The 16,860-nt window shown below is 32.0% G+C and overlaps 1 protein-coding gene and 1 long non-coding RNA gene across 11 annotated transcripts in view; both read right to left on the bottom strand.

The window, feature by feature from the left end:
- Window positions 1-16,860, bottom strand: part of LOC111044525 — an 89,789-nt gene that overhangs the window by 21,454 nt on the left and 51,475 nt on the right. For all 10 annotated transcript variants that reach the window (XM_039432308.1, XM_039432307.1, XM_039432310.1 and 7 more), the window contains one exon: window positions 5,802-5,929. In XM_039432308.1, coding sequence (XP_039288242.1) covers window positions 5,802-5,929 — 128 coding nt within the window. The remainder of the gene's footprint in view (window positions 1-5,801; window positions 5,930-16,860) is intronic.
- LOC120352307 lies at window positions 1,532-4,355 on the bottom strand. The gene is made up of 3 exons (XR_005571763.1): window positions 4,199-4,355; window positions 2,765-2,883; window positions 1,532-1,589 (listed from the first exon to the last, which is right to left on the bottom strand). It is a non-coding gene; the product is annotated as an uncharacterized LOC120352307 (long non-coding RNA).

Genomic DNA, 16,860 nt, shown 5'->3' with positions numbered 1-16,860 from the left:
ATTTGTAAGGGTAAATTATTTGAAGTAACTGATTGTTTTTAATTATTAATAAGATATTATTTTATTAACTAGAAGCATTCTATTATTAATAAGTTATTATTATAATTATTTTATTAACTAGAATCAATTGCCTTCAGAGTCAATGCATGTTCTTTGAATCACATCGTTTATAGGTAGGCCTACCTACTATGAGTACCATATTCAACTTCAAAGGCCTATTGAAGCTCTATCGAAAAAAAAAATAAATAATAAATAAGTGCTTTAATTTTGGCATTTTTGGAATCTATGGGATATATTACACCAAGGGATATCAATATTGTAAACGTTTTTTAGGCAATTTTATTTTAGCAGTCCCCTTTTTGATCATTGGATGGGTACGGTCCCGGCTGATATACAATCATGTATAAGAATCGTGAGGCCAATTGACTGCCTAAATCAATATGCCTTCTCAGGCAATGTTCAATTAGGGACTCCTCACCAGTAAAAGCTATAAGAATATTGGAAATTATTATTATTATAGATTAACACATATGACATGTACAAAGTGTATTCAAACAGGCGAACTAATTCTAATAATTATTGTTGAGATAACTATATCTTGCTTTAATAAACGAGTTCTGTTATGGTACTTTAAATAACACATAGCCTATTTTAAAATGGATGAATATTTATTAATTATAGAAGGTAACTAGTACCCTTGTGATATTCCAAAATGAAACATGATTAGTTTCGACATTTTCAATAAGGACTCTCTTGGCAATGACATGATTAGAAACTGGTCATGCTTATTTTGAATATTTTAGGGTAGGCCTACTAGTTATTTTCTACAATTAACCATTAAAGTTGCCCTATTAAAATTAATACTTTATTAGGGTATTAATTAGAATTAGAGTAGCCTTTCAAACTCCTTATTCACTATAATGTTCTAAAAGTTTATCAATTTTAATCAAAACCTTGGAAATATAGCCTAGAAGGTAGAATTGAAAGTGATTATATTTGATGTGGCTTGGAACATCATATTTTCAACTTTTGCTTAAGTTATTTTTCATATTCAAAGAATTATTACCCCTTCAATGCAGTAAATAAGTACTATTACTTAATTCTTAATACAATACATAATAATTGTGATACCCTATTTTATATCCAATTTAAGTCTATTATTTAACTACGTGTTACCTATAGCATTTGCCAGTCAGCAATGTTAAATAATTTTATTAGTTCCAAAAAAGCAGAAGACATACAGAACCAATAAAGTTGTTAATAAGAGTTCGATGCTTTTGGGTTAAATATAGTTTTAAAAATCCCTCAGGTATAAACAATTGAAACATATTTTATTAATTTCATGTCACTTGCTGTTGTCACTACCTGAATTGAAGCAGTTAGCAGGAGCGATCAGAAAAAGAAGATATTATAATGAATAACATGAAATAAACACATCAAGATGTACTGAAAAAATGAATATATTTCTTAGATTAGTCCATCTCTTTCTTCTGTAGGCTACTACATCATACATGAATCATATCCATGGAATATTATCCATAGTTGATTTTCTTTGTCATCCTCTACTTCTGGCTGGTACATCACTAGGCCTGAAATCAAAAAGTTATAGATAATTTATTATTCATTATAAAAAAAACTTTGCAAAGTGAATTCTGAAATTGATTGTAATCTGTATAAGTTTTTAATTATATTTCTTGGGAAGGAACCCTCCAATAATGACAAAGTAATATTATATGAGAAATTCCAATAAACCAACATTCAGTTGAATTATTATTAGCATCAATCTGTTAGTTGTGTAATTCTGAATGATTGAATAAATAAATCTCCATGCAGGAATTGGGATTAATCAGTGTGCCCCTAGGTCAAAAGAACTTGTTGGTGAACAATATATTTTTGGATACCATGAACAATTATTTATTTATTTCTGTGGTCAGTAGGCCTACTTCTTGTTTGGTTTACTTAACTCTTCCAAAATGTACTGCATAAAGTAATTTTTAGTTCTACATTTAGAGAAACAAGTTTAATGAAACAAATGGAAATAATCAATAAATTAATTGCTTAATCTGAAATGATGATTATCAACAACATTATAAGTAGAACTAAGTGATTTGAAAATGAATACCAAACTGAAAATACATAAATCTCTCTCAGAACAATGTGGGTATTTCATCCATGAATTTAATCATAAACTTTAAAAGGTGGAATGACTGTCATTAAAAGCTATTATTCAGTGTTTTCTACCAGCACTTGCTGGGTGAATTTTTGAAGTCATCTATTCATAGTTCTAATGTATGGTCATTTATAAAGTCATCATCCACTCAAGATCAAGATGGACAGTTGAGAAGAGTGTTTTAAAAACAATTTTAACATCAAATTATTGATGTAATGTTATCACATTATTAGATAATGTTACATAAATTATTTCTTTATGGAAGGAATCCCAAATATTATGAATAACTCTATTCCCTGAATGATAAGTGAATACATTGTTTTTTAAGCACTCTTCTCAACTGTCCATCTTGATCTCATGTGGTTTCAGGTAGTTTCGAAATATTAAGATTTCCTGTAAGCTATTAATGATTTCAAAATTCAGTCAGTTTTTCTATTATTTTAGTCACGTACCATAGTTAAATCTTACTATTTGAATATCTACCATCAAATCGATAATAAAACATTGAAGTGGATAAACCTTTTAAAAAATGGGAAACTGTATAAAATGACATCGCCTATATAAAGTTTAAAAATGAGTGGAATTTTATCTTACCTAACTAACTTATTCTAAGTATAGGTTCCAAAGAATTGTTCCATCCTGGTCAACAAAAAAGAATTCATATGCATTTCCTTTGAGCACATTCTCTTCAATATTTTGTTTGTAAATGGTACCTGAAAAAAGAAACATAATCTTCCAGCATATTCATTTTGGAGATAATGTGAAATTAATCATCAATGATAAGACATAGTTTGGACTTTGAATAAATTACAAGTGAACTGGGCCTCGATAAACTATTTACATTAGATATAAATACTATAAGTATATACTTACATTCATAGCACACAACAGAAAACACTTTAAAGTTTTATAATATAAATTAAAACAGGTGACACACGACAAAGATAGATTAAAAACACTGAAAAACTTACATTACACTCTCTGTTCGGTCGAGAAAAGGGACACAGTTCCTTGAATATTTCCGATTATAATGTAAGTTTTCCAGTGTCTTTATTATCGATCTATGTTGTGTGTCTCGTGTTTTAATTTATACTATTTACATTGATTTACCTGGCCTCACGCAATATATCGATCTATAGAGCATGAATAAGTGTTTCAAATACATTACTATTTTAGTTTTAAATGAGTTTGGTAGCAATGGTCAACCAGAAAAATAGTACCTATTTTATCTTCTTTCAATATTCAATTACACTGACTCTGATCAAGTTATTTCTATAGGTTAACAATCTATGTAATTTTGTTTCCAAGTGAATTTGAATTAATTAAAAGAAGATTAATAGATAGGTACCAAAGACAAAGTAAATGTTCTAATAGTCATGTTAGTTTTGTTATTGTATTGATAAACTATGGGTTTACAATATTTAGAGGTACAGCAAGGATAATGGAAGTTTAGGACTAAGAATGTAATGAAATACTTCAAAGTCAAATAATGATGTTATTTTCAATAAATCGGTTTGTGTAAACTACTAGCTGCATTATAAAAAATGTATTTTGTGATTAGGCCAACTCAATGAAAGTTTAAAAGATTGTTAGCATGAAATGCTATCTTATCTTATAATGAAATGCAAAATGTTATCTTGGTTGAATAATGTTTTGAATCTGATCATTTAATGTTAATCTAATCAATCAAGCTTGAATGAGTTTAAATAATTGATTAGATTTATCTCTTTCTTGTGATAATTCTCTACCATAAACAAACAGCCTAGTCTAGGCTTTACAATTACATTATTATTAAATACTAGAAATTATACTTTAAATAAATAAACTTTTGTCAACTTCTAACTTCTTGAAAAATGAAAAAGATAGCAATTTAGACCTAGAGACTAGGTTATTAAAGGCCTACTACAGTAGGCTTAGGCTACCTGAATAAAAATTGTAAACATGCTGGGAGTCTACTTATAAAAACTATATTAAATTGTGTACGGTAGATCTAGCCTACTTTATTATGAGAATTTTAAGTCTACTTACTTGAATCCTCTATCATATCAGCAATTTTTAACCATATTCTATTTTTCAAATAGGTAATTCGTTGTGCAGGTCTGGAAAGTACAAAACTTTGAACTGTCACATCAATTTTATAATGAATTTTACGCCTTTCTGTTGTAAATCCATTTTCAATTTCTCTTGTAAAAATTATAAGAATAAAGAAATCAATGGAAATATTTTAAACCTCAATTTTCTACTGCAAATTAATTTCACAGTATAATAGTAGCAATCCGAAATCTGACAACCGACAGCAAAATAATATCAAAGCAAACCAACCATCAATCAAAGATTGAGGTTAAAAAGAACATGGCGTCTGATCCAGAGAAAGAATATTATTCTGCCGGTGTCACGTGATCAGAGCAGAAAAAGAATTCGAAGCTGTCTGTTCCCGTCGACAGAATCCCGAAATTAGTTCTTTTTCGACAAAACGGTTCACGAGCAGTGATCGGTCGAAGCAAAATAGCATTGTGTTGATAGGCCTTGAAAAGAACGGCAAAATGAACGACAGTTCGTTTCTGATTTGAACAGTTCTTTTTTTCTGCTCAACTTTCTGTCGATGGGTGAACACTCCCATAAGAACCAATGTTAATTGAAAGTGAATTCTGTCGTCTGCCCGTTACGAAAACACGGCTTTAGTGAACACTTTAACTTCTACTCACATATTTAGCAATTTGAACAGAAAATTTTGATCTGTCCGATTTTCAACCTACTCATAATTTATTAGTATCTTTGAATGTGAATAACTTTTAAACGGTTTGAGATATCATGCATCATATGACCACCTTCCCATTTTAAAAAATTAAGTTGGATTCAAAATTATGGTTCCGAGAGGGCGGAACAAAATTTTCATGCAACAGAAAAGTAGTTATTTTATTAGAATAGAATCCCCAATCAGACCCATCGCCAAATTTTCCTTTTAAAATAAATATTCAGCTGTTTCCATATTTACCCAACTCTGTATAGGCTACTATTTGAAATGGTTCTGGCCGCGACACCACACGTTTACATCACACCTCCAAGTGGGCACTGTGCAGCTTCGGCGGTACGTGGGCCAGGCTACGGCCCCGACGTATCCTCTAACTCATCTACAGGCCAGGAAAAATACTCGTGATTCCCAAATATGTACGTCTCCAGGGTGGGCGCTTGCACGTCCACCACTCCATCACACAGGCGCCCAAAAGAGGACGAGAGCGTTTCGGAAAGAAGCATCAGTGAAAGGGGGTTTTCGACAAAGTACTTCCAGAGATGGAGGCGCTACCCAAGTCCCACAGTCTGGCCTATGAGACATTTCCATTTACTCCGAGAGACGGAGACGTTCAGGTGACTCGGTCAAACCATGAACCTCCCATAGTCTAGAGTCTTCACCCAGCCGTACTGCCATAAGCCAGGCTAATTCACTAAGTCATCACGTGTACTCCCCCTGGTTAGTGGTTTTCCCTTCACCATGAGAACCAGTGCCAGCAACAGGGGCGGGGCAAGGAGCAAACTCCAATGGAGCTGAAGCTCCAGCCTGATCTTTCAGGGCCTGGCTACTAATTGACAACATGAGGAATAAAAAATACCGTCTGAGCAAAAAGGGAGATACCTTGAGTGTTGGATGGAAAGAGCTGCATGTCATTGAAGAGCGCCTGCACCTGATCAGCTGGCAGTCGGTTGTTGATGACGCCAGCCGGCGAGGGACCGACGCGGCGACACCACGCGCCAAACACCTCCCTGAAACATCAACACCACCACTCAATACAGTACACCGTCGCTACAAGATGCACTACAATGCATCACTAAACGCAGTACAGTCATCGTCTAGTTACAGTACTTCATCCAAATATCACAAGTATACAGCAAATGACCCTCTTTACCTCCCTCTTCAATTACCACCCTTCAACTTCGATCAGAAGATTCAGAAGTCTTTTTTACTACACCCAGTACACTGGTCAACTAAACGCAGTGCAGTGGTCAGTACTAGACATATCACTTATTTCATGTATAATGAGAATAGAGTAGTATGATACTATTTCCGCTACTGTATTACTGTATCGCCAAATTACTTATTTACATGAATCCTAAGCACACCAAACGATCATCACAAGTCTTGTAGAGTAGATTCTATGTTGATGAATACATAACAATACCACTAATACAGAAGAGTGGAGCAATATTAACCATGTATATAGATACATGAATTGAGCCACATATTATCAAAATTAGAGCAGATCCATGCTTTCATTACCGCATAATTCAATTTCAAGAAATTTATTTTTCTTGTAAACAGAGAAAAGAAACAGTACTCTGACTGTGAACAAAAATAATAAAAAAATAATAGTTTTGAACTATTGTTACAGTTGGTGTTAAATTCTACAAGGTGAACTCCTCAGAAGTATTCTCTTCTAAAAGTTAGCTCACCTATAACTCTAAACAATCTTAAGGAACAAAACAGAATATTTCTTCAAGTACTCTGAAATCTTCTAGAATGAGAATATGACAACTAGGTTTGAGGAGTTCAGAGGAAGATATGTAGGAAATTGAAGAGTAAGTATAAAGAAGAATAGTGATCAGATAGTATATACAGTACTAGTATTACGAGTTAGTAGTAGCAGAGAAATATTCTTAGAAAGTTACAATTCAGCCTGGAATTTCATAGCATTATGCAACATTGTAGGGGATAAATTACTGAAGTAATTGAATACCAGGAATGATTTTACAAGCCGTCATTATGTGATTCATTGAGAGAACTTGTTATTTTTTCAACGATTTCTGACTTGGGAGCCGATGAGTTGACGCAAAATTAGATCATGACAACTCAAAAGGCTTGGAATTCTCTCTTTGCTTATTCCTTTATAACCGGAACTATTCTTTTTTCTACGTTTTCTATTCTTATTCAGAAACATATTCATGCATTATTCTAGGATCATTGGACCTGGGCTAACCATCAATCTATACCAGAATAGTATAATAATTGAGATATCTGAGAAAATATTCGTTTATCGGATATAAAAAGCTTATGCCCGGTTGCACAAAAGCCGGTTAAATTTTAACCGTGATTAATTTGACGAGAGAAGAAATATAATCTAGCCGTTTTAGATGAGACGGCTTCTCTGATTGGTTCTCGTGGGAAACCGTTGCTTTTGTGCAACCGGCACTTAGTTTATTGAATGAGTGGCGATAATATTATGAGAGAAAAATTGAAATCAACAATACAAGTCCAATGATACAGAATTATAATTAGAATGTAGATGACTTCAATTGAATTATTGAATCGCTAGGAAGAAACAAACGAAATTGAGAGTAATACAAATGAAAACTAAAATGATGACCAAGGATGGAAGATGAAAGGAAGTTTATTTATTTATTTATTGGAAAGAGCAAAGAATACATTAGTCGGAAAAGAAAAAACAGGCTATTACCCAAAACTTCTTCAATTTCCTAATTTTGTCTCAAATTGTCCAAATATTATGTAGGTTATGTACATTTTAATTTCTTCACCTAATCAATCAGACACTACAAAAGTAGTGTTATGATATGTTTGTTATCTTTCAAAGTGAGCACATTTACTTTATTGACCAAAACTACTCATAGTTGTCACAACCACATTTTCATGGAAAAGTTTGGTTCCTCGTTCTTCAAGTGGTTGTGACAACTTTAAGTAAGCCTTTAGTACCGTATTTTTATTAAAACAATATGGATTGGATATATCACAATATCTCCTTCACTACTACAAAAAACGCTGATCGTTTTGTAATAAGCCAAAAATGTCTAACAAAATTCAAACTCCATAAAGGAAACCCCTTAAAAATAGAGATGAGCAAACGGCATCGAGAATGGGGTCAACACGTTTTTTAATAGACAGGTAGTCTTGTAATCTGGAACTGGCTACTTGGCATCTCTGCTTTGATTTTTTTTCAAGCATTACCTGACATTTATTCTGAATTGAAAAATCCTGGCAACGAGTTGTAAGCTAGAAAATAAACAACATATAGAAAATTCTGGAGATGAAACATCTCTTCAAGTGAATTCAACTTTCACTACTTGATCTTCATCAATTGTTGGTTCACATAAATTTAAATTAAATCTAATAAATAATAGAAAATTAGATACCTACAGTATATAATTAGAATATTGTTAATTGACACATTTATTTTCACAAAAATACTTAGCAATTTTCCACAACTAATGATACTGACACTTTATAGAGAAATGCATTTATTCTTGTGTAAAAAAATCATAGCAAAAATGAATTTGTTAGTTAACAATATTTTACAGTATATAGATTTCAGCTTTATTAGATTTAAGTTCAATTTAAGAATTCACAAAACTTTCAAACGAGAAAATTTGTTACTAAGGATTATTGACCAACCACTCAATAAATGGAAAATATTTTTTTCTATTAACACACATTAGCTCAAGCCAACATTACCTCACTAGAAGAAACCAAAATTTGTTTTGAGGTGAATAACTCTACGGGCTCAATTGATACGATATTTCTAAAAATAGATTGAGTGGCTTATTTTGAAAACAAGTAGCCAAAGTATATGGCGTATATTTTTAGTGAGGCAACAGCGTGGGAGAAACTAGCTACGTGAGAGAAATTTCGACGATTGGCAGCAATAAAAGCGAGACGCGAGAGCAGAGGTTAGTTGTTCAATTGTCCTTATTGATTAATTGTTTAATGGCGAAATTATTAGCCTCAATTAAAATAGTTCTCCTTCATCTTAGCCGCTTTGAAGTTTTCGGTCTCTTAAATAAGCGCTCTTAAAAAACTACTTATTACTGTAATGTCCTGGCACTATAATGCACAATAGTTATATAGATCTATGACTTTTATTAAATCTAATAAATAATAGAAAATTAGATACCTACAGTATATAATTAGAATATTGTTAATTGACACATTTATTTTCACAAAAATACTTAGCAATTTTCCACAACTAATGATACTGACACTTTATAGAGAAATGCATTTATTCTTGTGTAAAAAAATCATAGCAAAAATGAATTTGTTAGTTAACAATATTTTACAGTATATAGATTTCAGCTTTATTAGATTTAAGTTCAATTTAAGAATTCACAAAACTTTCAAACGAGAAAATTTGTTACTAAGGATTATTGACCAACCACTCAATAAATGGAAAATATTTTTTTCTATTAACACACATTAGCTCAAGCCAACATTACCTCACTAGAAGAAACCAAAATTTGTTTTGAGGTGAATAACTCTACGGGCTCAATTGATACGATATTTCTAAAAATAGATTGAGTGGCTTATTTTGAAAACAAGTAGCCAAAGTATATGGCGTATATTTTTAGTGAGGCAACAGCGTGGGAGAAACTAGCTACGTGAGAGAAATTTCGACGATTGGCAGCAATAAAAGCGAGACGCGAGAGCAGAGGTTAGTTGTTCAATTGTCCTTATTGATTAATTGTTTAATGGCGAAATTATTAGCCTCAATTAAAATAGTTCTCCTTCATCTTAGCCGCTTTGAAGTTTTCGGTCTCTTAAATAAGCGCTCTTAAAAAACTACTTATTACTGTAATGTCCTGGCACTATAATGCACAATAGTTATATAGATCTATGACTTTTATTAAAGCTAGATAGATACTATAGTTATAGTAGTAACAGTAGTTACTAATTACTATTTTTTCTAGTAAAAAATTGCAAAAATGATATGGCTTCCTGAATTTTTACTTCATTATTAAGGGGATTACAAACTTGTTATTAAATTTTAAAGTACATGATCCATAATATTTTTGGGAGTTTCCCAAGAGCCCTATCCAATTAAAAACGATGAAGACAGTTTGTTTATTCCTTCATATGAAACCATCTTATCTTATTTTTAGTGGTTCAAATATTCTATTTTATAGAATTTCAAAAACCCGAACTTGGATTACCCAATTCGGTTCTGTTCAAATTCATTTTTGCTGAGCATTGGTGAAGAGATGAATGATGAAGGGATGAGTACAATTTAAGGTAGGTTTGAATCAATTGGGAAGTTATTTTTAAGTTCATAGTAATTTATTGTTGTAGTTGAGCTGACCTCAACCAACAGTGGTGCTCACACATTAGTCACTGACCAGTTGGTCAGTATTTTTTTCACCCAATAAGTAGTTTTATTCTACCCCATTTCTACGATATATGTTTGGTAGCTCGACAAACTATTGAAACATTTTTGCAAGTTCACTTTTAAACGATGTGCACATAAACACCTCACATCACACCAAAAGCACAGCTGCTGCATCTCATTGAGGTGGAATTAAGTCACGTTCCAAAGCTGGCTGAATAATAAAAATCGAAACCTTGGACAGCAGTAATAAATTCAGCACGAGTCAGAATGAATTAATGAATGAGTGACAGCATTCAATCCCACTGATTTGGTTGTGCAACAAAACTGATGCTCAGAAATCAAATCATTTGATTGGACATCAACAGGAGTAGCAGCAACGCACTTCAATTGCAAATATTATAGATATTTATTTATGAAAACATATGAGCACACTGGATTTGTCCCAATTTTCTTTATTGTCTAAAATGTAGAGAATCATTGTATCCCTTCTTCTGGGGATACAAAGACGAAGGAAAAAGAATGAAAGGAAAGTATTATTATAATTTATACAGTAATTGACTGATATAACAATAATGGAGATCTTAATTACACACCAATACATTAAAATATCTCAATTTAATTACGGAGCTCTCAAAGTTCTTGGAAATCCTCTCAGGTAATGCCTAAAAACAATATTGATGGCTAAACCTGTTCAGGTAAAAGCTTGTTCGCGTTCTCGCTAATTGTAGGTGAAACATAAATTCTTGGATACAATCAAGGAAATAAACCGTACTAAATCCGGTTGTAGGATAGCAATTGAAGACATGTTTGGAGTAGTCATAATTGCATACATCCACCTGTGATAAAGAATGAGCAACATCATTTTGTTTTAATAGCATACCTTTTATATCATCTCCCTAATATTTTTTCTGAATAGTCCTAAAATGACTCGAAAATCAAATGACAATGTATTCAGAATAATGTTCAAGCTTATTAACAAGTATTGGCAATAAACATAGTTATAGTTATACCAGTATGTATTGATACATGATATACTTGAAGACCGAATCTAGTTGAAGGAGGGAGTGGAGGCGTTCTTAACGTCTGAAGCCTCCATTGTAGAAAGTGATCGAGGAGCGTATAATTTATATGAAGGACTATACATCAATAATACAGCATTAAGAAATAGAACATCTAAAACAAATTATAGAACCATAAACTCCTATAAAATTTTTCTCATTCTTCTCATGCTCTCAAGGGTTGTTTGATGTGAAAACGTTTTGTAACAAACTATTTGCAAAGAAATTCAATTTGTTATAATTCAATTGAAAAAAGGAGTATACAACCTATAATACATGGGTGGGTTCACAAAGGTGGTCCCATGTTGTTGGCATGATATATTGTAAAAAGTATTTGAAATTAAGATTATGTGTCTATTTTTATTGTATACTGTCGTGTAAAAGAAATAAATCATTACCTTATTCTTAATTAGAGATTGATATTTGAAGGACGAACGTAACTAATGAATTAGTTCTTGGAAAAGAGGTTGGATAACAAATGACTGTGGAGATCCAAAAATTATTTAATTATGTGTTTTTACCGTAGCTTGTTATTCTACTTGAATATTATATGCTTGTAATTTTACAAAAGACAAGATATATTTATTTAAAAAAAAAAAAAAAACAATTTATGTACTCATTTTCAATATAAAACAACAAAAAAAACAACCTTATGAATACATTGAGCCAAATAAAATCTTTAGAAAACGGTCTGCATGGGCAAAAATGCCTGTACGCAAACCAGAGTTGCATAATTATTACAAGTATTACAGAGAGAAAGGAAACACTAATTTTGATGCATTCAAATTCAAAATCTTATTGAATTTAATAATTACATTCAGTGAATTATTGGATAGCTCAAAAAAAGATTAATTAGTGCAATGGTGCATACAGATTTTAAGAACAGTAGACAGGTTGTCAGCACCAGCGGATTTATCGATGAAGGTGGGTATTATAATTTGGTGTGATGATGTTTTCTGCATTGTCCACTCCCAGCTGTATTAAAAATTTATTCAATTTCAATTTAAATAGGGATTTCGAGACGTTCTAAAATTCAATCTGATGTGGGAAGTGACGAGCTAATTTACGGTACAGAACATGTGAAATATAGAAGGAATTGGTTTGTGAAAGAGATCTCTGGGGGGTATAGCGCTGTTAATACCAGTGTTTATAGCATACCCCAATATACAGAGTGAGTCATATGTATGGGAACACTTCAATAAGTTAGAGAATGTTGTACATATAATACTGTAACTTTCAGGATAAGTTATTGGTCAAATACTCTACCTTTTGACGTACAACTGAATTTCAACCCCTCATAAGGGGTACCTTAGGGGTTGCAACTCGAATATTTTAAATGTAAACACCCATTGTGTCGTACATCATTTTAAAGGCCTTTTTAAAACAAGAAAAATGTTCTATGATACTTTTATTCAAAATGGCAGCTGAATGAAGTTTTAGTTTTTAAAGAAATGAGGGATTATAATTCAAATATTTTGAATGTAAACGCCCATTGTGTGATACATCATTATAATTCGAACAAATACAACACCTTTCAAAGAAACTTTCTGTTCTACTTCAATCGTGAATTTATGTACATTAAAAATAATTTCTATTCTGATGATTAAAAAGACTAAATGAAGAGGAAGAGAAAGTATTACATCTCAATATTGGATTAGCTTACTGAAAAACCCAGTATTAAACCAATTAAAAACACAACTTGAGAAATTACTTGATAACGAAGAATGGATAGAAAACATGTACAGTATCTTCTATTTTCATATTACTTTATTGAAAATAATCTGCATCTAGTATCTTTTCTATCAACTAAAACTGTAACAACTTTTCAACCACAACTGCATCAAGATCAACTGATATAATTTACAATAACTACAGCATACAAAAATAGAAAGTAGTTGCACTAGTTATAGTTAAAGAAAGTAGACAGGTTGTCAGCACCAGCGGATTTATCGATGAAGGTGGGTATTATAATTTGGTGTGATGATGTTTTCTGCATTGTCCACACCCAGCTGTATTAAAAATTTATTCAATTTCTATTTAAATAGGGATTTCGAGACGTTCTAAAATTCAATCTGATGTGGGAAGTGACGAGCTAATTTACGGTACAGAACATGTGAAATATAGAAGGAATTGGTTTGTGAAAGAGATCTCTGGGGGGTATAGCGCTGTTAATACCAGTGTTTATAGCATACCCCAATATACAGAGTGAGTCATATGTATGGGAACACTTCAATAAGTTAGAGAATGTTGTACATATAATACTGTAACTTTCAGGATAAGTTATTGGTCAAATACTCTACCTTTTTACGTACAACTGAATTTCAACCCCTTATAAGGGGGTGCCTTAGGGGTTGCAACTCGAATATTTTAAATGTAAACACCCATTGTGTGGTACATCATTTTAAAGGCCTTTTTAAAACAAGAAAAATGTTCTATGATACTTTTATTCAAAATGGCAGCTGATTGAAGTTTTTGTTTTTAAAGAAATGAGGGATTATTTAACTCAAATATTTTAAATGTAAACGCCCATTGTGTGATACATTATTATAATTCGAAAAATACAACACCTTTCAAAGAAACTTCCTGTTCTACTTCAATCGTGAATTTAAGTACATTAAAAATAATTTCTATTCTGATAATCAAAAAGACTAAATGAAGAGGAAGAGAAAGTATTACATCTCAATATTGGATTAGCTAACTGAAAACCCCTGTATTGAACCAATTAAAAACACAACTTGAGAAATTACTTGATAACGAAGAATGGATAGAAAACATGTACAGTATCTTCTATTTTCATATTTACCTTATTGAAAATAATCTGCATCTAGTATCTTTTCTATCAACTAAAACTGTAACAACTTTTCAACCACAACTGCATCAAGATCAACTGATATAATTTACAATAACTACAGCATACAAAAATAGAAAGTAGTTGCACTAGTTATAGTTAAAGAAAGTAAACAGATATGTTATATCTGAAAATTCTGATGTATAGAGCCCATTCATTGCTATCCAACAATCAATGTAATCTTTACTACTGCTATTCGAGCTGAATATAAGTTGTGCCTGAATTACCATTCAATGATAATTTATTTGCTGAGTAAGTAGAGGTTGAAAGGTCGATAATTTATTCTATTGAGGAGCTGGTGCTTAAATAACCGCGGCACGTGTCAACATATCTTAACGCAATCTTCAGTGCAACTTGAATAAGCTTTCGGCAACTCTGCTAATTTATTTGCGCGCTCATACCAACCAAGCTATATTTATGAATGAGCCAATTCTAACGACGTATTATTTTCAAGAAAAAAGGAGAATACTTCATATTTTATAGAATCAAAAAATTTGAGTACCCAACTTACGTTAGTACTCTCTCTTACAACATAATAGAAAGGGGTTCTAAAAGCAGCTTGCTATGTTATCCGTGGTTCTCTACTAGTATTTCTAGCAATCCGGAATAATACTAAAATACGTTTGCAAGTCTAATGACAGTCAGTCAGTGCAAGTAGAATATTAGACCAGTTTTGATGAAGTTTGAGCAGAAAAGGTTCGGTATGGTCTATATATAAATTTTAATAGTACAGTATTTGAAAAATAAGTAACTGTTTATAATGAAACAATTTAGATGATTGGTTCAAAAGTTTACAAGTTGAAATGTATGATGGTAGGTCCACTATTGGTTCGCTAAATCATTTCTTTTGAGTCGCGGGGTGGCCCTAGATAATTAATTTACCAATTCATCAGACTTACTTAGGCTCAACTAAAAAAGTGTTTGTTGGAAGGGATTTTCCAGCCAACTATGCGTACATATTAAATTGAAGTTTTCTCACAACTACCGTACATGAGAGATACCATAATGTGTTTGAGTCCTTAAGAACTAACTGACAAGGAAAATAGAAATTAAATACACAAGTGACGGTGACCAAAGCCAGTATTCCAGGTGGTAGCCTACATAATTATGCATATCATATACCTCGTGGGGTTAATAGATCGCGAATATACATAAAAGGTTAGGAACCACTGAGATTTCAAGAAATTAAGATAATAATTGAGAGTATAAAATAAATCAGAAACCATTACTCAGCCACGGGGTTTAGGCTACTTAAATTCAACTACAGTATAATTTTTCACATTTGATAAACCATTATAAATGAAAAATAGAGTTATACAAGAGCGTAAGAAAAGTTACTAAAATACGACCTTACTACTATGATCACTGGTGTTTCGTTACATAGGTATTTATTTAGCGAGTTCATGGAAAAATTAGCATCATATTGTTGATGAGGGTGATAACTAAAATCTTCTAATTGCCAAGATGGTCGTTTGTTGACCGGGTGAGAAACATGCGAGGAAGACATGCTACCAGTATATCACAAGAAATAGAAGCCTTCTCATCACGAACGTGGCTAGGAAGGCAAAATACCAACAACACTTCAACAACCTCCACCAGAACTCTACAATTTACTTCCTGTACACATCAAGATAATAGAAAACTCAAGAAAATTTAAATGCGCCGTTAAAAACTGGATCAAAACAACTGGAAGACATAATATAGAAAGTTTATTCGAACAATATGTGAGCTTACTTACCTAATATATTTGCACCCCCACTCTAAATTAAATGTATTACTACTAGACCTGCTCGTGTACATGGGTTTCCCATAGTTGAGTAGGTTAATTTCCGAAAAAAATGCAATTTATTTATATTTGTAGTAAATTTCATATATTGTATTTTTGAATATTATGTACATTTTATTGATTAGATTGCTTGCTTGTATGCTAATGGAAATAAAATGTATCATTATTATAGCTGCGTTTACACCAAAGTTATTAACAAAATGTAAATAACTTAATCCTTATAGATTCTATCATTCTATTAGATTGAACGGAACTTGGAACTTGACAAACACATATGTTCATCATGTGTATGATAAGTTATGTTCAATCTAATAGAATCTATAAGGATTAAATTATTGACATTTTGTTCATTAAGTTATTACATTTCTTACATTTGTTCATTATTAACAGTACAAGACATTTCTTACTAGGAGGAAAATGATTTATCGCAATATTAGTCTAACAATAATATGTTTATAGCATACAGATTAGATAGGCCTATGTAAATCCCCAAAGAAACTTGAAGGTGTGCATTGCATTGAATGTATGTATGATTACATTATTATGAAAATAAATTTTTCTCTAAAATGGTTAGCCATTTCATGCTACAGATTAATAAATTTTTGCCGCAATAATATGAGTACTTAGTAGCCAGTAATACGTATACTCGGTTGTAAAAGTAGAGCATTTGAAACCGAAATTTAAATTGGTGGGATGATGTCATGTTTTAAAAAGTACAATAGATTGTCGGCCAACTTTTAGTACGGTTTGAAGCATGTGAACTGTTGGGATACACTCACACTGGGCTTGCGACGAATTTTGACTGATTACGCTGCTTCAATTCAATTGTTAAAGTCTGCAAGTCAAAATTGTTATTTTCTATGGCAGAATGAATTCTTCAAGTGGAATTGATTGAT

The sequence above is a fragment of the Nilaparvata lugens genome, chromosome 7 (assembly GCF_014356525.2).
Source record: "Nilaparvata lugens isolate BPH chromosome 7, ASM1435652v1, whole genome shotgun sequence".
NCBI lineage: Eukaryota > Metazoa > Arthropoda > Insecta > Hemiptera > Delphacidae > Nilaparvata > Nilaparvata lugens.
The sequence above is the reverse complement of the archived record's forward strand: the minus strand, read 5'-3'. Positions and strand labels throughout refer to the sequence as shown.